General features: G+C 42.5%; 4 protein-coding genes across 4 annotated transcripts; 1 reads left to right on the top strand and 3 right to left on the bottom strand.

The window, feature by feature from the left end:
- Window positions 1-634: 634 nt before the first annotated feature.
- BCR41DRAFT_361227 (hypothetical protein) lies at window positions 635-5974 on the bottom strand. Its single transcript, XM_022025488.1, has 12 exons — window positions 5818-5974; window positions 5629-5706; window positions 5326-5512; window positions 5119-5205; window positions 4778-5003; window positions 4435-4683; window positions 4185-4321; window positions 3960-4081; window positions 3669-3835; window positions 3424-3543; window positions 1007-3308; window positions 635-917 (listed from the first exon to the last, which is right to left on the bottom strand). The coding sequence occupies exons 1-12, from the start codon at window positions 5934-5936 to the stop codon at window positions 725-727; spliced, it is 3987 nt and encodes a 1328-aa protein (XP_021877367.1). The 5' UTR covers window positions 5937-5974; the 3' UTR covers window positions 635-724.
- A 216-nt stretch (window positions 5975-6190) lies between these two features.
- Window positions 6191-8299, bottom strand: BCR41DRAFT_361226 (hypothetical protein). Its single transcript, XM_022025487.1, has 3 exons — window positions 7111-8299; window positions 6492-6804; window positions 6191-6397 (listed from the first exon to the last, which is right to left on the bottom strand). The coding sequence occupies exons 1-3, from the start codon at window positions 7966-7968 to the stop codon at window positions 6273-6275; spliced, it is 1296 nt and encodes a 431-aa protein (XP_021877366.1). The 5' UTR covers window positions 7969-8299; the 3' UTR covers window positions 6191-6272.
- A 9667-nt stretch (window positions 8300-17966) lies between these two features.
- BCR41DRAFT_381987 (signal peptide peptidase-domain-containing protein) lies at window positions 17967-19641 on the bottom strand. Its single transcript, XM_022027339.1, has 3 exons — window positions 19427-19641; window positions 18984-19311; window positions 17967-18853 (listed from the first exon to the last, which is right to left on the bottom strand). The coding sequence occupies exons 1-3, from the start codon at window positions 19553-19555 to the stop codon at window positions 18105-18107; spliced, it is 1206 nt and encodes a 401-aa protein (XP_021877365.1). The 5' UTR covers window positions 19556-19641; the 3' UTR covers window positions 17967-18104.
- A 107-nt stretch (window positions 19642-19748) lies between these two features.
- Window positions 19749-21178, top strand: BCR41DRAFT_361205 (methylthioribulose-1-phosphate dehydratase). Its single transcript, XM_022025486.1, has 7 exons — window positions 19749-19900; window positions 20024-20047; window positions 20134-20159; window positions 20277-20623; window positions 20724-20790; window positions 20888-20971; window positions 21068-21178. Exons 1-7 carry the CDS (start codon window positions 19794-19796, stop codon window positions 21100-21102), a joined length of 690 nt encoding a protein of 229 aa, XP_021877364.1. The 5' UTR covers window positions 19749-19793; the 3' UTR covers window positions 21103-21178.
- Window positions 21179-21215: the final 37 nt, after the last annotated feature.

Genomic DNA, 21215 nt, shown 5'->3' with positions numbered 1-21215 from the left:
TTTTTGAATTTTGAATCTTTTACACACTATGTAAGCAATCCCTAGTTGAGACATTTAATAAAGAGGGGACTAGTATAGGACCGTGCTCATGGCCCTGGTCAATGGAATCAGTCAGAGCATTATGCTGGAGACTCATCTGCTGGAAGAATTGGCTCAGATGATGCAGCATGGTTCTTCTTTATACCTCGACTCCGAAGATCTGGTCAATATCCTAGTCCTTCCACAATCCTTGTATGCCAGCCTATTACTGATTAAAAGCGCGGTATGTTGATCCTGCTTCTGAATGCTGCCATCCAACTGCCTTAGCCATTGCCTGAAGACAGGTTGCCTCATGTATCCTTTGCCACAAAAACTTGCGCCGATGGACTTGATAATATCCTTGGTCAAGCCTAATGGTCGATGCATGGCTGGATAGCAGGATCAATGATTGAGCCACTAGGCCATTGAAGCGAGGGATGACCTAAATGGATGGATTTATTTGCACATTCAGACCAAAGGGCCCGCATATATCAGACCCTGTTGCATTACTGCAGAACCTCACTCCTACACCACGCATTTGGGAAACACTAACTTCTTTTTTATGTAGAATGAAAGGAGGATACATGAAGAGGAGATGATGAGTGAAAAAATAATAGTCGTTCTAAACCTCACTTCATCTTTTTATTATTCAAATATTTAATTTTTAATTTTTGTAAATATGCTTTGCGTGTGAAAAGAGGACTGATTAGAGCTCTAGCCACATCCCTCCACAGATACATGATCTATCATAGTTATGGTACCACAGTGTAGAAGCTGCAATGTCGGGTATGACTGTAGGTGTGCTCCCAATCTGATGAGGTAATATAGGACGCCTAACGTTATTGGGGCCGCCTGAGACCGATCTATTGTTTGTGTTACTCATGGCAACTTGATGACAACTAAAACAAAAAAGACAGCACAATATTATCAGGAGTAGCTACAATATGATCAGTGCAATTTGCAGACGAACAGACTGAAAAGTCCTTACCGGATACATCTCCTTCCATTGCCAGTAGTCTTGTACTTCTTAACCTTACGAATTGGATCAACGCCAAAGCGTCTCTTCCGAACCTGTGCCTCAATATCTGCTTGTGACCGGATATAGCTCAAATTTTCCGTTGGTTGTAGGTCCAATGGCGTCAAATGTCCACGTAATCCTACCCAGGCTAATTGGTGACTGTTCTTCATTTCTCGACTATTGGCTCCGATGCCGCTACCAGAACCCCCTTGGCCACTACCTGTAATATCTCCTGTGTAAGGTCGATGGTCATTAAGGATTGGGAAAACTGTCCACTCTGACCGTGTTCGCTTGGTAATTGACTGCGACTCTTGGAGGAGCCACTGACATGAAGGCGTTAAGGCCGTTGCCAAGGATGGTCTCCTGCTACGGTTAGGGACATCCACTCCAGCCCCTCCTACCCCGCCTTTACTATCGCGTCTGACACCGTTATACAAGAGCGCGGTGTCTTGCATATCTTCATCCGAATATCGATCTTCATCTTCCTCTCCTTCGTCCTCCAAAAGAACGTCATCATCGGGTACAGGCTCTGCATCTATTCTATCTTCGTCCTTTCCAATATCGTCATGATCATATCCAGGCAATGATGGTTGTTGAGCTTGTAGCGCTGGAGTCCAGTTCCGCCATATAGACTTTATGATCTCTGAACTGTCTACATGTGCTTCAATGCGATTATAAGATGGTCTTGCTTCTTCCCAATCATCATCACTTTCATCCAATGCAATACCCCATATAGACCCTGGATCAACTGGTGAATTGCCTAAATCGAACGAACCACCACCTACAGTCCCATGAGATCCTGAGCCTACTGTGTTCATCATCAAAGATGTGCCATCCGTAAATGGTTGTGATACTGATGGTTGTCGTAGTTGCTGGGGTAGCTCAGATGGAGAGTCCGTATAGGTCTTTGAGGGTAAAGTATTTGTTCTTCCAGAAATCTGCCCATCAATCGACCCACGAGAACCTGCCGAGATGTTGCTCGTAGTGCTGACGTTAGAAATATGGTGTTGAAGAGTGCTGTGAGGCCCACGCCCTGACAGCCCAGTAGTAGAACTCAAAGTACCACCATGACCAAGACCTCTTGTTTTGAGAGCCGTCACAGGGTCAATGCGACATCTAGCTGGATGCATTGCCAACGTCCTTTCCCTCGGGCTGACTTTCGATGACACATCTGAAGACAATGACACAGGTCTTAGTACATCCGCAGGTTCCAGATCAAGCCAATGGATGTTGGCAAAAACCAGCCGATTCATATCCCACAACGTTGGATACTTTCTCACAATGGTTCTTAGCTCTGCTTTAGCCTGTGCCAACGAGCTATTGTTGTTGATAAATGGGGGAATACCTTTGATAAATATCATATGATCGGATGCTGTTCTATCCAATAGTGTGCTAGCCCCTCCATTAACAGATTTAACATCTGCTTGATTGCCGATCGAATTTAGTTCCCTCAGTAGTGGTTTAATAGTTCCGATCTTAATTGGACACCTTGTAAAAGCCGCTTCCACATATTGAGAAAGGGTTAAGCTATGGAGCTCTTTCATAGCAAAAGCCTCAGGTATGCTCATAGAGTTGGTATGATTAGGCTTTTCCTGTCCAGGTCCACTAGGTCCATCAATAGCACTGTTCGCGTGCCTCACGCGCTGATATAGTTGATCTCTGATACGTATATACTGGTGAAATTGCTCCACCAACACCAAAACATTCCAAAGAGTGTTTCTTGCTCGACTATGGTACAAGAAGGAGAGTAGAGTCGGCTTAGGTATCATCGCTGACCCTACTGCAAGGGAATGGCTGCTCTGACCCTGAAGAACGCCTTGCAACAAAGCTGAAGTCGACGTCGTCGTCCCTGCAGGGTTTGGGGTCCTCATTTCCAGGAATACGAGTAACTCTCGGAAAAGAATTGTGCAAAAGTCCAATGCCCAGCCGCATAGAGGAAATAACGACCACAAAGAATTGATGTCAAAGGCAAGTGGCTTTTGTCCTAATATCATATTTGACGCAGGATCCAAATGTGCCGCCAATGTCGCTGGGTCTGAAGTACAACAGCCGGAAAGGGTTTCCCCGATGGATTGCAGATGTAAAAGCGCGTTTGTAAGACGGTATTGAACAATCTTCTTAGGTAACGCCTGGAATAAGACGAGTTGAAGCGAAAGCATACGCCTCATGACCGAAGCTTTTGGCATGAATGGCTCAAGCATACTGGAGTCTTCTACACCTTTAATATGTTCGTAGCTCTTGAAGACTCCTTCCAAAAACCGGTCAGGAAGTTCTACAAGAGGGTAAATTAAAGGAATTGAATGGCTGAGTGTCTGTGCTTACTAAAATACATTTCTATGCTTCTCTTTTCATTAGCGTATGGGTTTATAACTCAAAAGCCAACATACGATCATCTCCTGAAATCCTGGCTGCCTTGACAATAACAGCTACAATGTCGGAATAATCAATATCATTTAAAAGTGCCAAAACTGTATACTGTATAATTGTTTCCATATCCAGGTCGTAGCCTACAAAGGTATGTTGCAACTTTGAGTGAGATTGCACATGTTTTTGGTAAAAAGAATGAAAAAAATAAAAATAAAAATAAGCAGTAAAAGCAACATTCTCATTGGCTCGAAGATAAACAGCCTACCCGTAGTTTCTGAGGTATCAATGGTTGAAATTTTTCCATCTAGAAAAGAGCAGAGGAGGTAAAGCCCATTCGGCGATGGTGAGATAGCGACAGCAGAGGTCTCATCTTTCGGTAAGCGGAATCCCTCTAAAAGAGTCTGTGTCGAGTCTGATAATCCTGGAAACCGACTTATTTGATAGTAAACGAAAAAAAAAAAAAGGCATTTGATCATCATGCACTCACTCTCATACTTTGAAAACATAGCGTTCACAGCTGTAAAAGGTAAGAAAACACATGAATAAATGTCCTTACCTTTCCAGCCCAAGTACACTGCCATCAGAGAAGCCGACAAGAAGCTCCCTTGTTTTTGGTACAAAATTTAGTGTCGAAATAAACTTGCCATCGAATCTTCGCTCTCCAAGTAACACGAATGTCTATCATACGTAATACAAATCAATCCAGTTATTAGCTGGGAAGCTTTCCAATCCGATTTTTTTTTTATAGCATTTTCGTCCGCATCCAGTTTTGTCGACATACAAGTGAAGACTGCCCGGATACAGCATCATTCCGGCGAGTAGATAGTCCCTGGAATGCCGGATGAAATCCCATGACCTTCGGCGCCACATCCCACACAACAACTTGACATTTGTATGTGTTTTCGCCATTCAAGTTTTCTAAAATTAGAAAAGGATTGGTGGCAAACCTGTCAAATGTTAAATGTCCATTCTTATAGTTTTAGTATTCCTGACAGTATATCTTTTTCTTGTCTCTCAGAGATTATCCATACCTTCCATTGATGCCAATGCTATTGCTATAGATAGTGGTCTCGTTGCTATTGGAGGTAGGAGCTTCAAGTGTAGCATAACCCCTGGCGTCATGATGGAGCCTGGTCCGGTCAAAGGATTTGAAATATGCAGGATAGCTAAGGCTTCACAGCGAAAAACAAGCTCCGGCTGGAATCGGAGGTCAATTTGATACATATTCACGGTAGATGGCAGAATGTCTCCATGATGTGTAATGAGGTGTATTCCATCAACTAGAAGTATATGCGTGTTAGATACGAGAATTGTAATGATAACTTTGTCGTGCTTTCCTACATACGTATTATTTCCAGCAAATGAAAAGCATACCACCACTCAGCATAGATCCATGAGTTATCCGAGAAGTTGTTACATCCTCAATTATTGATCGGCGTGGTAGATTTATTGAGACATGTGTGTAGACACCCGCTGCAGGTTTAAAGATTTCTGTCAACTGGCCATCAGAAGTCAAAACCAACAATGTCATAGGATTCCTTGGTCTTCCTGTCTTTTCGCGCTCATATTTCGTAGTTCCGTCTGTCTTTGATGCCACATACTATAATAATAATAATAATATTGCCAGAGAAAACGTTTTTTTTTTAAATAACAATAATCTAACGATAAAAGGATATAATCGCTTAAATAGCCCAGGCAGAAAATATAGTTGTTACCATTCGCTCCGGATTAATCCATTCGCAGCAGACGACAGGTGCAAATAACACGACCATGTATGCTGGAAGCCATGCATTGAGATATCTCTAGGTAATTTTCACCCGACCAGATCAGATCAATACCGCTGTCAGCTATCACACCATCTACTCCAATATTCTATAGAAGTTGAGCGTATAGTCCTCCTTTCTTTTCTTTCTTCTTTTCACCTTGTTCGTCCAGATAACAATCTTGCCCTTTTCATCTATGGTAGCGAAATGGTTTGCTGATGGATCCCACAAAGTATGGGTGAGACGACTCTGTCCATGAACCATAGAAATATCTTCCATGCATGTGTCCCAAAGTCTTCCCTTTCCTCCTTCAGATATTAGTAGCGAAAACATCCGTAAGGAGGGGCTACAGATCCATTTATCGAGAGAAATATTCATTAGTTTTCCAATCGTGTTAACTGAGTCCTTTCTTCAAGCTCGTTTCAAAACTATTCATCCTTTTCACTCCACTAAAGTACATACTTCATGAGTCCTGGGACTTTTTTGTCTGGTACCCATGAGGGTACAAGGGCAACATTCTTGTAAGACCATGCAATAGGCCTAACATTAGCACAAAGAACAGAGTTGGTGAATTAATTACCGCTCTAAATAAATTATACATGTCTTTTAATTGCTAAGGACAATGGCAGCTGATTAGAGGCATATTTTTACCTTTGAAGACTTCCATGTCTCAATGACGAATACAGTCCATCTACTGACAAATTAGGTGGAAGAAAAGACAAAAGCTTTCGCTCCAATGAACCAAATGCTACTGATTGTTCGTTTTGCATGCCAAGATGTGCTTCGCGTATGATTTTTTTTTTTTTTTCCTCTTGTCCCTTTGACTTTTTTTTTTTTTTTGAAGGGTTAAGGTCGATGGGATTCAGGCTAGTTCTGAACGCGATCCAGACTGTCTGTGGAATTAATTAATGTGAATGTAGATGTAACATATTAACGTGAGATGCTTCTTTTACTGTTACAAGTGTATCATGCCCAGGCCAGAGGAGTAGGTGGTGGGTGGCTTTGTATCCTTCAAGAATAAAGACAGAGGTGTACAATTTTATTTAACAAGGAAACACTATATAGTACAAAGACTTTTTTACTACAATTGAACCGTCCAACTACGTTTAAAGAGAATGGAACAGGACACCGGCAACAATACCTAGCTCGCGCTCGTCTTCCTCATCGTCAATTATCGATGATGTTTTAACAGCATCCTGCACAGTCTTTCGAGAAACAATCCTGGGGAAGCCTAAATCATTGATAACATAGACGTAAAAGGTTAGTAACTTCATATCGTTCCAAATAATTTAATTATTTATCAGAGACGCTGACTCTCAACTTACCGAGACCACCCTCGCTTCCTGAGAACCATTCAACCAAGTCCTGCTTGGCCAAACAGTCACCTTTCTCAGTGGCAATGAACAAAGTAACATGCCGGCGAACTGGGGGCAATATTGATGCTCCCGAGATAGATCTGCGAGGAGTCGAAGAGATGGATCCACGCGCGAAGAATGGTGTAGGGGCGGAGCTGCTAAAGTTTGCAATAGGAGCTTGGGTGATGACGGCAGATTCACGTCTGTTTATAGCACGAACAGCTTCCTGGTGGAGATAGAGGCCAACGTAATCGCTGTCACGATGGCGATCACCTCGACCGTGCTATTATTTCAAAAGTAGAAGAGTAAAGACCATTTGAAGGAGTCAGATTACCATTGTTTATCTCTCACAAAAAAAAAGGCTTGGCCCTTTAACACGAAAACAGATTAACCGCGCATGATGGTTTATCTGTGCAACAAGTAGATGAATAAAAAGGACAGACAAGAGAAAGAGAGAGAATATGCACACCGTCAGTTTGATAGGTGCTCAGCTTCTCGGTCAATCAACGTTGCCATTAAAGATAAAAAAAAAAAAAAAAAGATACAAGAACTTGCTAGGGATCCTAATAGTTTAAGAGTGGAGCCTTACCGGGTAGATTCGAAGACGCCAGCTACTGGTGCGTGGTTGATTAGCAGATTCAGGAGTTGACACTGCGTCAACGGACCCAGGTGGTGATGTAACGACTGGCGCAACAGCACTCTCTTTGATCTCAAACACTCTTGAGCGCACGAATCGATCAGAAAACGAGAATTCGCTAAGCTTGCCAAGGTGCCAGAAGAACGCATCGTCGGTTGTATGTGTAAGCATGTTGGCGTGGACATGCTCGCGAATGAGCGCATCTACAGCGGCCGAGTCAGAACAAGGGGTGGGCATGACCGAGGAAGCGGAACCAGGGGGCGTGTTCATTGAAAAGGACGAATGCTTTCCATAGGAGAATGGACTGTGCGGAGGCGTACGCGAGGATGATGGGATAGGAACGGGTGCCAAGAAGATATCATGCGAGAGTGGAGGCTCGATCTGACTCTCGATTTGACTCTGCCGCCGCCTTGCATGATCGCGTGCAAGCTGTTTGGCCGAGGATGGAACGGAGCTACAAGAGTCGAATAGATCTGCTGAGGATGCAACAGCAGTAGACTCATTCACCCTTCCTAAAGTACGCTCACAGTCACTTTCATCACTAACATCCGGTGAAGGATGAGCGCTCACAAAAGGCCGTGAAGACGAAGTGTCGTTCTTATCGTCCGGCACGGGCGTGGTATCAAAGTCCATGTCCATGTCGAAATCAATATCAATACCAGCATCAGAGGCCTGCGTAGTGTCAAAAGGATGCTGAGGTGCCGAATAGTGCTGCTGCTGCAAAAATTGCGAAGCTGATGGAAAGTTCAGCTTTGGCAGAGATGGGCCACGGGAGCGCATACCTGAACGTTCCTGAGCGAAATCAGTCATGGTCGAGAATAAGTGAAGAAAGTGAAGAAAGTGAAATAAATAGAGGAGCAGAGAAAGAAGAGGGGGAAAAAGTAAAATGCCTCGTGGATGAACTAATTAAGGCTTGCTTGTGAAGTCAAGGGTGGGAACAAACGATGAGGCGGTAGTTTAGTTTTCCAAATAGATCAGAGTTCTGACGATATGCTGCAATTTAGATGCAGAGAGATGTGGAATGATTAAAGCGCGATGCAATACGCTGTGCTAGGCTGCGAAGCAATGATGACACTGTGTTACTTTTTAATAGTCTCACTGGAGCAAAAAATATTAAAATTGAACGTCAAAAAAAAAAAAAGCCAAAAATGAACAGCAAAAGCAAAGCGAATCAAAGCGAATCAAAGCGAAGTAAAGCACGATAACGTGTTGAATGTGTTTGTGTTAACGTGTGTGTGGCACAAAGGTTAGGAAGGAACAAAGAAGGAAAAAAGTGGAAATCGAAGAGAATTGAAAAATGGGAAAGAGAAAAAGGAAAAAGAGAATCGAGAACAAAAAAAAAGAGAGAAGGGAGACGCATGTTCTCCTTTTATACTTGTCCCGGTAAAATAAAAAAAATCAAATGTCAATCCAATCATTGGGATAAGAGTGGCAAACAGGTGTGAGTGCCTTGCCTGAGGACGCTTACAGTCAATTGCCCTTTGCAAGACCGGGGCATGACTGAAATGCTAAAAAAAAAAAAAAGCATAAGGTCGTCCATCTAATTTTGAGGACCATGCTTTGTTTGTTTGACTTTCCCATTTGTTTGATGATTGTGTTGAAAAAAAAAAAAAAAAAAAAAAAAAAAATTGAGCACTGTTTCTATCAGTTCAGTTCGTGTTTCTAAGTTTTGCACCTGCTGACCTCTTTGCTCTATCTGATAGATATTTATAATTGATAAACGACAACCTTCTTCCTCTCTTTTCCAGGATAAGCATTTCCGTTAGATTAGGGAAGATACCCAGCTTCAGATGCAATGATATTCTTCCCATCTTCAGTTCTTCGAAGAAGGAAGGAGAAAAAAGCATATGTATACAATATGAAGACTTTGTAGACTTCCAGGGCAAGGCAATGGGGAGAGAATGGAATTCCTCTTACCTTTTTTGCATTTCTGATGAAAGTGAGTAAGCAACTCTGTTACGCTCCTCGATCATTGCTTTTTTCTGCCTTATTCTCCGACATAATCCAAACACATTCAACACAAACGTGCATGTATATCATCAGCATAAAAAACAACATTAACAACATCAACAACAGGGGTATTATCTGAAAATGGATCTGAATGTGGGGATGGAACTGATGAAGGAGAGAATCATGTTTGCACTTGTGCGTGAATGTTATTGTGTGTGAAAATGTAGGTATGCAAAAAAAAAAAAAAGCAAAATCTTCTCCTCTGCCCACATGATGGTGGACACATCTGATTGGGCTGTAGCAACTCTGGAAACGAGGGATGTGATTTTTTTTTTTTTACTTTTTTTGCTCTTTGTCTTTGCGCTGTGCTCTTTCCTCACTCAACTCGGATGTTCAATAAAAAGTTCCGCAAACATCGAAAACTATATATGGACAAATAGTGGGATAAGATATATACAATGAAGATGAAGAAATAGACACTTGAATCTTTCTCCCGGAGGTGCTTGTTCAATCACTCGCCTCTTTGATTTTCTGAATTTCCCCTTTTCTTCCTTCCTCCAATATCCCTATGTCCCTTTATCTCCTTCTCTTTGTTGCATGCAAGCGTATTACCCTATTCATGGTATTCACACCTTATCGTTTTTATCCTCAAGCTATGAACAAAGCAAAAAAAAAAAAAAAGAAGACTAATCAATCACTAGGGTTGAGTCTGGGAAGATTGGGAAAATGTGCATGCGCGATAACACAAAATAAAGACATGTGGACATGTGTGCTGTAATCACTAAGCGTGTGCAAATGGCATGAACGAATAATGCAAATGAAGATGCCTATTAAATATAAAAAAAACGTCTTTTGGAGCTTGTGTTCCCTTGTACTACAAGCACAGAAACCATCTCTTTCATGCATGTCTATCACTCAATCTTAAAGGGAAGTTGCGGCTTGGATATGATTTTAGGATTAGGGTTAGGGTTAGGGAAAACGTACATGTTGGGAATTTTCCTGACGAATTGACATCGCTATCCGCAGCACGCATGCTTTGCATCGTGACACGAGATTACGTTCAGCATGTCTAATACAGTGGAATCTCGATAATTGTACATTTTTGTACAAATTTCGAATTTGATATATTTCTAGGCCATTGGTTGGCTAAGAGCCTCTCAATTCAAAAATACTATTGTAAGCTGACCTCTCTATGTCAAACATGGCAGGAGGGCAGGTAAGTGACTGGCAAGTGAGGGAGATTGTAGCTAAAGGAAGGGATTGCAACTGAGGGAAGGTGATGGCGTAAGCTTGAAAAGATCTTGTGGTATTTTTTTTTTTTTCTTTTGTCAATCATCAAACACGACACAATCATAGCATCAGCCATCAAGCAAGTCCCTCTTCTCTAGTCCGTTCTATTCACGATGTCGGCTACTCTCTCGAGCAACAGACACAGCTGCAGCTGCATTGGTCCCTCTCTACCCTTAGGGCAGGGAGAGTTTAACAGCCATCTTCGCGATGGCAAAATCCCACCATCTTCGCCATGGTGATGATTGTTAGTGACCAGCGCTGTCTCTGCAGTTGGTTTTCTGTCTGCTTCGAGGCCCTCCGCAAGCAAGAAGCAATTCTACAGGCTGGACGTCCAAACTCTTTCTCAAGCAGCAGACACAGTTGCAGCTGCATTGGTCCCTCTCTACCCTTAGGGCAGGGAGAGTTTAACAGCCATCTTCGCGGTGGCAAAATCCCACCATCTTCGCCATGGTGATGATTGTTAGTGACCAGCGCTGTCTCTGCAGTTGGTTTTCTGTCTGCTTCGAGATGGAGCAAGTCTTGATCCTTTTCACTGTCGCCTCTGTCATTCTCGCTGTCAATTGCCATAATAGTAACCACCTCAACATTTTTTCAGTCTACAGCTGATATAACATTTTGCCAGTACTCGATTCTAACTTTTTTTTTTTTTTTTTTTTTTTTAATAATATTAATAATCATATTATTACTATTATCAATATTATAACATACAAGACAAAAGAAGGAGGATCCGGAGCATCCGCAGCCGCACATGGACAAGAATGTTTGGCCTTTGTTGTTCACTCACCACTCACTCCCTCATACTTATTCGATATATAACATTTAATAAATCTACAGCTCGTCACTTTATTACTTTTTCCGGGGGGCTGGGAATGTGAAAAACCAAGTCTAAAAGTACTCCTCATGGATGGCACTTTGTGTGCATTGCATTACATTATGCTGTCCCGAGAGCTCCGTGCTTTACCGTTCCAAAAGATAAACGCTGCACTATTTATAAAAAGAGCTGAATCACCCATTATCCAATTATCCAACACTCTCAATCAACATTTTCTTCAACATGCCTAAATTCACTACTGCCAATAAAATTACTGCCAATAAGAAAAAGAGCAACTCTTCAAAAGTGTGTTCTCTCCCTTTCAATTAGATTGCCAAGTGCTGAAATAGCATTCCAAAAACATTGAACTGCCAACTAATATGCAACTAACATGCAACTAATAGGGACTCTCTATTGTTACGAATCTCGTCGGCCGAGGAACAACATCTTGCCGCCTTTCCCAAGAACACTTGATTATTAATAACGTAGATGTTTCGTTGAAGGCAATGGAGGCGCGGGAAATATTTGTGAAGAAAGAAGCGACTTTGAAAAAAGCTGATGAGTTATTGTATGTCACTGTGTTCGCAACTGTGTTCGCAACTGTGTTCGTAGAGCGTGGAATGCGGAGTTGATACTTATATTAAAAACTCCCTTGCCGTAATATCTCTAGAACTCTCAACTTTATCTTTTCGAAATCAATTCTTAAATCGCTGGTTAGTGACCAGGTTCTTGGAGAGATATTTGGGACCAGGAAAGTAACCAGGATACCCGAGGAACATTGCAGTTTCCTTAAAGGATGTACCCGAACTGCGGGTACCCAGGATTATCAGCATTTCCAGGATAAGCTTTCCAAGGCACCAAATGCTGTCAGAAATTCGCTCACGTTCAAGGTAATCCAGAATATGACCTGTACCGATCGAATATGGGGGACCAAGAAAGGCCAATCGCTCAATGAAGCGACATACCAGCATTTCTTCGTTACTCCTATAATTGAGACGCTCCTGCATGGATTGGGAGCAACAATTGCCATGTAATCACGAATTCATTTATAAGTATCTGCCAACCGGCAAAGTTTCCCCTAAAATCGTTTAACGCTCGATTTATGTCTTAACATCTGCTAGAGATTCTCGCCTCGAGGAGATGCCATCCCTGGATGCCAGTCTGGAAGAATTCCGACCCGACATCATCGCACGGGTAGATGACTTTCCAGTTCTCCTCGTGGAAGTGAAAAAACCTGGGATCAAGGCTGGGAAACTCCTATCGTTTGATTATCTCAAGCTGCTCTCCATGATGAAGCTGTCTTTAAACAAGATGGTCTGGGGTAACATCAATAACCCAGTGGTTGTTGGTGTGCTTGTCCAAAGTAGGTTTCAGATATCTGTATTTTACGTATGCACATATATATGTTTTTTACACTATAAAGCCAATGCGTTTTAGGTACAGCAATGAGATTTTACATGATGGAGTTGAGGTCCGAGGCACTATACATCCCGAAGGAAGTTGGTCGGATGCATTTGCCCACCGATAGATCAACTTTCTCACGGATGTGTGGTGGGCTTGGGATTCTGGAAGACGTGCAGGTACCCTTGTCATGTTCGAGCTTTGATCCACATTGCATTATAAATTAGATCTATTATTAATCAGCTCAATGTTTTCTTGTTACTCGTAGCCGCTTGTACAGCGCGTGGCAGAGGCGGTTCGTGGGCGTCAGGCTTCGCCTCCTGGGCCTTCACCCCAAGAACCCCAAGATCTGAAATATACTCGCCCTTCGTATTTCATACGTCGTCGCGAATAAGGCTGAAGCACTGGCAAATGGTTGCCCGGGTTGTTTTTTTACATTCCTTTCAGAAGTCGGAACTTTTGGCAATATTGACACCGGTCTAAAGATGCACAATAAAGCCCAATGATACAGCTTTCAAACACCACTTGCTGAAAAAGGTTCGTGAAATTCCGATTTTTGTCACGCTCTCCATCCGCAGATAGATTTATAATAATATCATTGATAATTGTGGATGATTGTGACTCTAAGTAGCCCCATGGAGCCACCTGGCCTCTGAAAGCGATGTGTGTTGCGTATCGAGGCAAGCACCTCAGGGGCACTTTCATTAGGTTAGAACATGGTGTGACGGTCAGGCGAGACTTTAATAAAAAGTTCTGTCTGGCAACAATCTCTTTGGCTTCAAGACTCGAAAATATCGGCCTTGGAACTCATGAGCCAATAATAATCATAACAATCATCTCTAATTAACCTTGATCAAAGTTTGCAGAGAGTCAACTCAGCATTTAGCGCTTAAACATGGCAACAGTCCTTGAATAAATACTGGCATAAAAATCCTCAATCTACAACAAAACTATTCCTGCTTCACTCATCCACTCATAATCTCCCTACTTCTTACCATTTGCATTTATTTACAATGGAGTCTCAAACACCCATTCAACAGCGCTTGATATTTGTGAACTACAACGAGACGAATATGCATAGCGATCTGCTAGCTTCGCCTAGTCATAGAAAGTCTCAACAGCTTTCCACGAGTTCTCAAGAGGCCTCCTTTGGACTTATGGAAGTATAGGCAGCAGATTCTTGATGCACAAAAGAAAGACTCCTCAATGCAAGGCTCATCAAAACAAAACTCGTCAGAGCAACATCCCCCATGGCTTAGTTCCGTGCTGCCCTTCATCACAATCTTCAGAACAGTTTCCTGCACCGCTTCCACTAGCACAGTATCCACTCCTCCCTCCACCGCAAACTCCATATCAACTCCCTCCACCGCTCAATCTACAGCCGCCCGCACCACAACTTCAACAGCAGCGCCCAACACCACTGAATCAACTATCTCCCTGCGCCCCAACTTACACAGCGGCTTCAAACACCCTTCTACCACCACCACCACAGTATCCGCTGCTGTCCGCGGCACAGCCCCCACAACAGTTCCGACAACAGCCTATACAAAGCCCCCAACGGTTTCAATCTGTCGGCTCTAAACATGGGCCTGCGGGACGCATCAATAAGCCTGTGGTTTTAATGCCCAAACCATCCACTTCAAAGTACGAAATACATAGCTTTGACGTGAAGGAATATATCCTTCAAATGTGGAAGAGTCATGTAGCCAACCATCAGCTGTTTTGGCGGAAAGCATTCCTTCCCAAAGCAAGGACCGTTTGAAGAGGAGCATCACCTTCGCCGACATACCATTAATCGCTTACTCGATTGGGAAAAGAAAGTCAAGCTCGAACCGCGGGTCAATTGGGGCAATAAGTTCAAAGTTGTCCGCCGGCCCTTTTATCCAGTGGAAGTAGTTCTTGTCCGTTTGCTTCAAATACTTCGAGAGCGCCGACTGCCTGTCAATCAACCGTTGATGAGGATAATGGCGGGCCATGTTTATGATATGCTTGTGACAAAGTTGGGTCCTTTGGAATTTGCAAAGCCCTCATTTTCATCAGGGTGGTTCGACTCATTCAAGGCCCATTGGGGTATTACATACCATAAGATGATGGGAGAAGCGGGCGGAGTTGACCTGGAAGCTATTGCGGAGGAGGTTGAAAGATAAAGATTGCTTTGGAGGCGTATCGCATTGAAGATATCTATAATGCCGATGAGACTGGCTTGTTTCTCCAGACATTATCTTCATGGACTTTGGACTTTGAAAAGCTGGCAGGGATAAAGATTCCGTCTACAAGGGTTTCTATACTCCTTTGTACCAATGCTACCGGGACAGATAAAAGAAAGCCGTTTGTCCTCAGTAAGTGTTTGAGAGTATTTTTCATATTTTTCCCCTTTCATTTTTCAAGCGTGTAAGCATTTCAAACAGTGTATGTAATAACCAGAGTATTTCTAGGCAAATATCTTCCACGAGGCTTCCATAATGATAGCATTCTTCAGGAACTTATAGAGATTCATCCATGGAACGAGGCTGCTCAGGGCCATGGCAGCGATTTTGAGGATCATGACGAAAGTCTGAGCAGTACTCATACGAGAAGCCAAAAGAAGCCTCGCCATCGCCCTGACTACATGACAAGAATCGTGTTTTTAAGTTGGCTAGAGAGGTTTCAAGAATCAATTGCTGCCCAAAATAATGAGCGAAAAGTTGCGCTACTTGTTGATAATGCAGGCTGCCATAAGCTCCTGGATGAGGACAGGCGGCGCTTCCCCAACATCGGAGTTATCTTTTTACCAAAAAACTCGACTTCTGTCACGCAGCCGCTTGATGCAGGAATCATATCTGTTTTTAAGCGATACTATCAGAGCAACGTAAGGAATCAGACTCTGAGCATGCGTTTGGACCCTTTCAATGTAGATGGTAGGCGGGTGAATGCCGTCTCTAACTATGATGCATGGAGAATCATTGCTGGATCATGGGACGAGGTCAAAAGTATGAGTATCAGGAACTGCTTTGGTCATGTCCCAATTTTTGGTAGGCGTCAAAAGAATGAGCTCTCAGGCAATGTCGCGCACGATCCAGATGTGCTTTGGGCCCTAGTGTGCGATAATGAAGCACAGGAAGCCGCAACCAACGACACTGGCAACACGACAACGGACATGGGGCGCAATTACCCTCTTCTACCAAGTCCTAACCTTTCTGTGCCAAGTTCTAACATCCCTCTACCAAGTCCAAGCTCTAAGGATCCTTTTGTGTGCGCAGCTTACGGGGACCTTAATCGCACTGATCGTGAAGCGAGACTAAGGAATACGGTTGCACCATTTGCGAGGATCCTTGACGGGACACCCATCATATACCATGCCATCAATGAATTGCTGGAAGAAGAAGGCTTAGTTACTGAGAAACTTCTGTCGTACCTCGCCCCAAGACCAAGCGCCGCCGAACTTATGGATGTAGATTGGCAGGAGCATGATGATGACGATGACGAGGATCACGAAGTATATGTCAGTGATGCAGAGGAATTGGGCGAATATGTCGCGATATCAAAAGCTAGTAGGAGAGGCTCCTATGTCAGTCGTGTCCATATCCAACCCTCAGATGACGATTCTTCTATGGATACTGATGGATCTGAAGAGCAAGTAGACTATGATGAGAGGGTCCAGAATATGTCTCCTGGTGCACGGCATGATGTTATGATGCTTGCTGCAGCAATAGCAAAAGGCGATGCTCGAAAGATCATCCAGTTGCATGCTGACAAATTGTTTCTAACGGAGATCCCAGATTATGAAGATCCTAGTACCAAGTATGATAAGAAGCAGTTTTTGGCAGACCAAGCAGAGGCAAAAGCTAAACATCAAGAGCAACAAGAAACGTATGCGAAGATTATGGCTAAATTTCCAGATATACCCTCGTCCCAACGCTGAGAATTTTGCGCTGTACTGTAATGCAATGCACACAAAGTGCCATCCATGAGGAGTACTTTTAGACTTGGTTTTTCACATTCCCAGCCCCCCGGAAAAAGTAATAAAGTGACGAGCTGTAGATTTATTAAATGTTATATATCGAATAAGTATGAGGGAGTGAGTGGTGAGTGAACAACAAAGGCCAAACATTCTTGTCCATGTGCGGCTGCGGATGCTCCGGATCCTCCTTCTTTTGTCTTGTATGTTATAATATTGATAATAGTAATAATATGATTATTAATATTATTAAAAAAAAAAAAAAAAAAAAAAAAGTTAGAATCGAGTACTGGCAAAATGTTATATCAGCTGTAGACTGAAAAAATGTTGAGGTGGTTACTATTATGGCAATTGACAGCGAGAATGACAGAGGCGACAGTGAAAAGGATCAAGACTTGCTCCATCTCGAAGCAGACAGAAAACCAACTGCAGAGACAGCGCTGGTCACTAACAATCATCACCATGGCGAAGATGGTGGGATTTTGCCACCGCGAAGATGGCTGTTAAACTCTCCCTGCCCTAAGGGTAGAGAGGGACCAATGCAGCTGCAACTGTGTCTGCTGCTTGAGAAAGAGTTTGGACGTCCAGCCTGTAGAATTGCTTCTTGCTTGCGGAGGGCCTCGAAGCAGACAGAAAACCAACTGCAGAGACAGCGCTGGTCACTAACAATCATCACCATGGCGAAGATGGTGGGATTTTGCCATCGCGAAGATGGCTGTTAAACTCTCCCTGCCCTAAGGGTAGAGAGGGACCAATGCAGCTGCAGCTGTGTCTGTTGCTCGAGAGAGTAGCCGACATCGTGAATAGAACGGACTAGAGAAGAGGGACTTGCTTGATGGCTGATGCTATGATTGTGTCGTGTTTGATGATTGACAAAAGAAAAAAAAAAAAATACCACAAGATCTTTTCAAGCTTACGCCATCACCTTCCCTCAGTTGCAATCCCTTCCTTTAGCTACAATCTCCCTCACTTGCCAGTCACTTACCTGCCCTCCTGCCATGTTTGACATAGAGAGGTCAGCTTACAATAGTATTTTTGAATTGAGAGGCTCTTAGCCAACCAATGGCCTAGAAATATATCAAATTCGAAATTTGTACAAAAATGTACAATTATCGAGATTCCACTGTACAAAAACATTTGAAATGCACCTCCGATCATTTGCTTAGTCTTTTCGGGTGCTCTTTCGCTCGCATCATTATGAATAACAAAACGTGTTTGACAAAGGATCTTCTATCACCTGCTCGACAAAAAAGGAAAAATACACACGTTTCACAAGTACCAAAAATAAAAATAAAAATGGTTCAATGATCTCCATTCACAAAATATTATCACGTTTTCTCGTTGAGTTTTTCAAGTATCGTGCAGAATGAAAAAAAAAAAAAAAAAAAAAAAAAAAAAAACAGACAGACAGACAACATAGTCCAGTGTATAGTTTGGTATATTAAATCCTTTTGAAGGTCTGAACCAAAATATGCATATGCGGTGAAACTGTATGCTGAGAGATTAAATGGTTGTGTAAACTATAGCATTTCTATGTACTTGCAATGAGCTATATACTCATCCACGACTAGCATATCGAGTGGTTTGTACTCGCCTCCTCTTCCTGTTCAGGGCCTCCTTCTTGATCCTAATAGCCTCCAACCCTTCCTCAGTGACAAATGCAAATACCTGCCTCATCTCTCCACGCACACTAGCTGTCATAATGACGCTGAGAATACAGGCTGGAACAAGGAACAGCAGGGTTGGGTACGTATTCCGAGTAGCGTGCATGATGTAAAATGAGACACCCAAACCCAAGATGTAGGCTATAATACATGCAATGAAGTAAGGTTTGCGGAAGTTTGTTGATCGTCCCAGCTCATGATTCTTGATTCCTGATCGATATTGATCAAAATGTAAGCAAAGAGCCACAAAAAGACCAGGAATAACAATATCACCCAGGTTTAAAACAACAAACTCGTCACGAAAGTAAGTCTGTCCATCAACAAGCAATCCAGACAAAAGGCGAGGAAATGTGATCCTGATTGGAATGAAATCAATGCTCTTGGTAACAGACACCAGCATATCTGACCCATACATCAAAAAGCTATCGTGAAGTAGAAAGTTGATCAGCAATGTCATGCCAGACTTGAAAGAGTCCAGGGTGAGAGTTTGAATAGCGCTCAATCCCAAACTGATGGCTAAAATATTGGAAACAATCCAGTGCCTTGTCGCGACATAGTAACCTGACAGCAGGATTGAGCCCATGAGCATAGCTGTATGGATGATAGTGAATCTGGCAGAATAGAATTCTAATGGAACAGCGGCTTTTTTTTTTTTTTTTTTTTTTTTTTTTTTTTTTTAAAAAAAAAAAAAGGTCAGTAAAATGACATATATCATCAACATTAACTGACGATTGCTATTTTGCGCACGTGTGAATAGTATCAATATGTATACCTTTTGATCTCTTTGCAAGAGTGACATAAAAGCTGTCGACCCTGATACCGAGCAGATTTGCAATGCCATCAAACGTGTTGACTCCAGCTTGAGTAAATGCAAAAACACTCAGCAGCACAAAGTAGGCTGAAATAACATAGTTAATGTAAGTCCTATTCCAGTGCGTATATGCCAGGTTTAATCCGTAAAGAAGGGCAGGGCCGAAAAGTGGCAATGAATATGCGCCTCGTGATGACAGTACTTCTGATGGTGTATCCTCTTGCATGTCATCATCCTCGCCTGATTCGTCGATCTGTCGCTTGAGTATCCTTTTTCTGCTATCGGGATTCTGGAAAAGGACAGAGCATCAAATGATCGAATTTTATCAGTTGGACGACATTGATCTTCTTCTACGACTTGTAGCTTTTTTTTTTTAATCACATCTATCGCCTAATAATCCTTGCCTGCCACTTTTTGAGAGATGCGAATGAGCCGAAATAGATGGGTACGATGGCCATTACAGACAATGCTGTATAGGCAATGTAGAGCCCCTGTTCTACAGCTTCTGGGGAAAAGACATTCTTTGGTGCCATCCTGAATATTCCTTGGTCCTTATGGATAGCACAAGCTGTCTGTGTGTCTAGGATCCTCTTGTGATGGCAAAAAGTGATGAGGCGTTTGATGAGTGGAAGTAGGAGCCCAGTAATACGGTACCAAGTCTAATAAAAATGAGCAGTCACTGCAGCTTTTTTTTTTTTTTTTTTTTTTTTTTTTTTTTGGAGTCGATTTATATTCTTCTTCATTTGTCCGTTTGGCAACTACATTTGCACAATGAGCGCAGACAACCTTGTGATTTCCTCAGACAAGACACATCCTGCCAATTTGATTCCAGAGTTATGTCGTCTGTTTTATACGGTGGGCTGGGTCACTGGCACAGGGTAAAAAGATAAAAACTGACCCGAACTAATCTGCAAAGATTGTTTATATCTATCTAATTGTATTCTGATCAGCGATTTTAAATATTACATATAAAATAATAATAATAATAATGAGCACAACAGAGGTGGAATTAGTATCCGTAAAGAGTAAGCAGTTTATGCCTTTTTATTGCAGGCATTATGAAAGTTCGAGATGAAGCATTGCATTCTTATTTATCTTTGTTCATTCTTAGTCAGCACGTGTATATTGCACCATCAGGTACATGCTTTGATATCGAACATGAGATTATTATTTACAGAATGTCTGAACCAATTGTTGTTCAATCATTAAAAACACGCACGTACACAATATGGTCGGTATTATCTGTTTTGTTAGGTGTTCAGAAGGAGAGGATGCAGCCTGAGGATCTATTTGTTCTTGAGCTTGCCACGCGCAATGTTCTGAGGAAGCCACTAGTGTTGAAGCCATCTGCCTGCACTCCTCTCTTTTATAATGCCTATACCATGCGCGATGCTGGCGCCTGTATCCATACCCACTCACAGCATGCGGTTATGGCTACTCTCCTCTACCCAGGCAAAGAGTTTGTGATCACACATCAGGAGATGATTAAGGGCATTCGAAAGGGCATGACCAAGGAAAACCTTAGATTCTTTGACCGTCTGGTTGTCCCTATTGTTGAGAACACTGCTGAAGAAGAGGATTTGATTGACAGGATGGCTAAGGTTTGCTATTGGAAATTACAAGTTTACAAGGTACAATAGAAAACCTTTAACACCATATCAAATTTATCAATCTTTTCGTACCTAATGATCCTCTCCGTAGGCTATGGAGGAATATCCAGATACCTGCGCCGTCCTCGTCCGACGACATGGTGTCTACGTTTGGGGAGGTAAGCTGTCAAGCTCCAAGCTCTAGATTCCCTCCCCCTCTCTATTGACAGCCTCAAGTTATCACTAACTGCCATTGACCTTCTGCATATGTGTTAGAATCTTGGGAGAAGGCCAAATGCATGGCAGAATGCTATGATTACCTCTTTGAGATTGCAGTCAAGATGAAGAGCATTGGACTTGGTAAGACTCTCTACAATTGAATTTTGCTATCTAACACCACTGTAAAAGAATCTAATGTAAAATAGAAAAATAACCACTTTGTTTCCAATGAATTAGATCCCGCAGAGAAACCTGCTGATTCTCCTTATTAGATGTCAAGACTTTTTCTTCGCAGATCATATTTTGACTAGGATACTTAGACTAGTTGAATAAACTCGAAGTACCAGGTCTAAAAATTGAAGAGATGACTTTTTTTAGACTAGCG

This window comes from Lobosporangium transversale, assembly GCF_002105155.1.
Source record: "Lobosporangium transversale strain NRRL 3116 chromosome Unknown BCR41scaffold_47, whole genome shotgun sequence".
In the NCBI taxonomy this organism is placed as follows: Eukaryota; Fungi; Mortierellomycota; class Mortierellomycetes; order Mortierellales; family Mortierellaceae; genus Lobosporangium; species Lobosporangium transversale.
This window is presented reverse-complemented; position numbering and strand designations above follow the sequence as displayed.

What these genes read in the sequence shown, in the direction of transcription:
- BCR41DRAFT_361227 (XM_022025488.1), bottom strand. Translation starts at nt 5,936, where the DNA reads ATGCAAAACGAACAATCAGTAGCATTTGGTTCATTGGAGCGAAAGCTT. An exon ending in GGATTAATCCGGAGCGAATG is followed by an intron (nt 5,004 to 5,118) that starts GTAACAACTATA and finishes TTATTATTATAG; the next exon opens with TATGTGGCATCAAAGACAGA. An exon ending in TGATACCTCAGAAACTACGG is followed by an intron (nt 3,544 to 3,668) that starts GTAGGCTGTTTA and finishes ATACCTTTGTAG; the next exon opens with GCTACGACCTGGATATGGAA.
- BCR41DRAFT_361226 (XM_022025487.1), bottom strand. Translation starts at nt 7,968, where the DNA reads ATGACTGATTTCGCTCAGGAACGTTCAGGTATGCGCTCCCGTGGCCCA. An exon ending in GGCGTCTTCGAATCTACCCG is followed by an intron (nt 6,805 to 7,110) that starts GTAAGGCTCCAC and finishes TTGAAATAATAG; the next exon opens with CACGGTCGAGGTGATCGCCA. An exon ending in AGGAAGCGAGGGTGGTCTCG is followed by an intron (nt 6,398 to 6,491) that starts GTAAGTTGAGAG and finishes TCAATGATTTAG; the next exon opens with GCTTCCCCAGGATTGTTTCT.
- BCR41DRAFT_381987 (XM_022027339.1), bottom strand. Translation starts at nt 19,555, where the DNA reads ATGGCACCAAAGAATGTCTTTTCCCCAGAAGCTGTAGAACAGGGGCTC. An exon ending in CATCTCTCAAAAAGTGGCAG is followed by an intron (nt 19,312 to 19,426) that starts GCAAGGATTATT and finishes GTCCTTTTCCAG; the next exon opens with AATCCCGATAGCAGAAAAAG. An exon ending in TCTTGCAAAGAGATCAAAAG is followed by an intron (nt 18,854 to 18,983) that starts GTATACATATTG and finishes AAAAAAAAAAAG; the next exon opens with CCGCTGTTCCATTAGAATTC.
- BCR41DRAFT_361205 (XM_022025486.1), top strand. Translation starts at nt 19,794, where the DNA reads ATGAGCGCAGACAACCTTGTGATTTCCTCAGACAAGACACATCCTGCC. An exon ending in CGTGTATATTGCACCATCAG is followed by an intron (nt 20,160 to 20,276) that starts GTACATGCTTTG and finishes CTGTTTTGTTAG; the next exon opens with GTGTTCAGAAGGAGAGGATG. An exon ending in TGGTGTCTACGTTTGGGGAG is followed by an intron (nt 20,791 to 20,887) that starts GTAAGCTGTCAA and finishes CATATGTGTTAG; the next exon opens with AATCTTGGGAGAAGGCCAAA.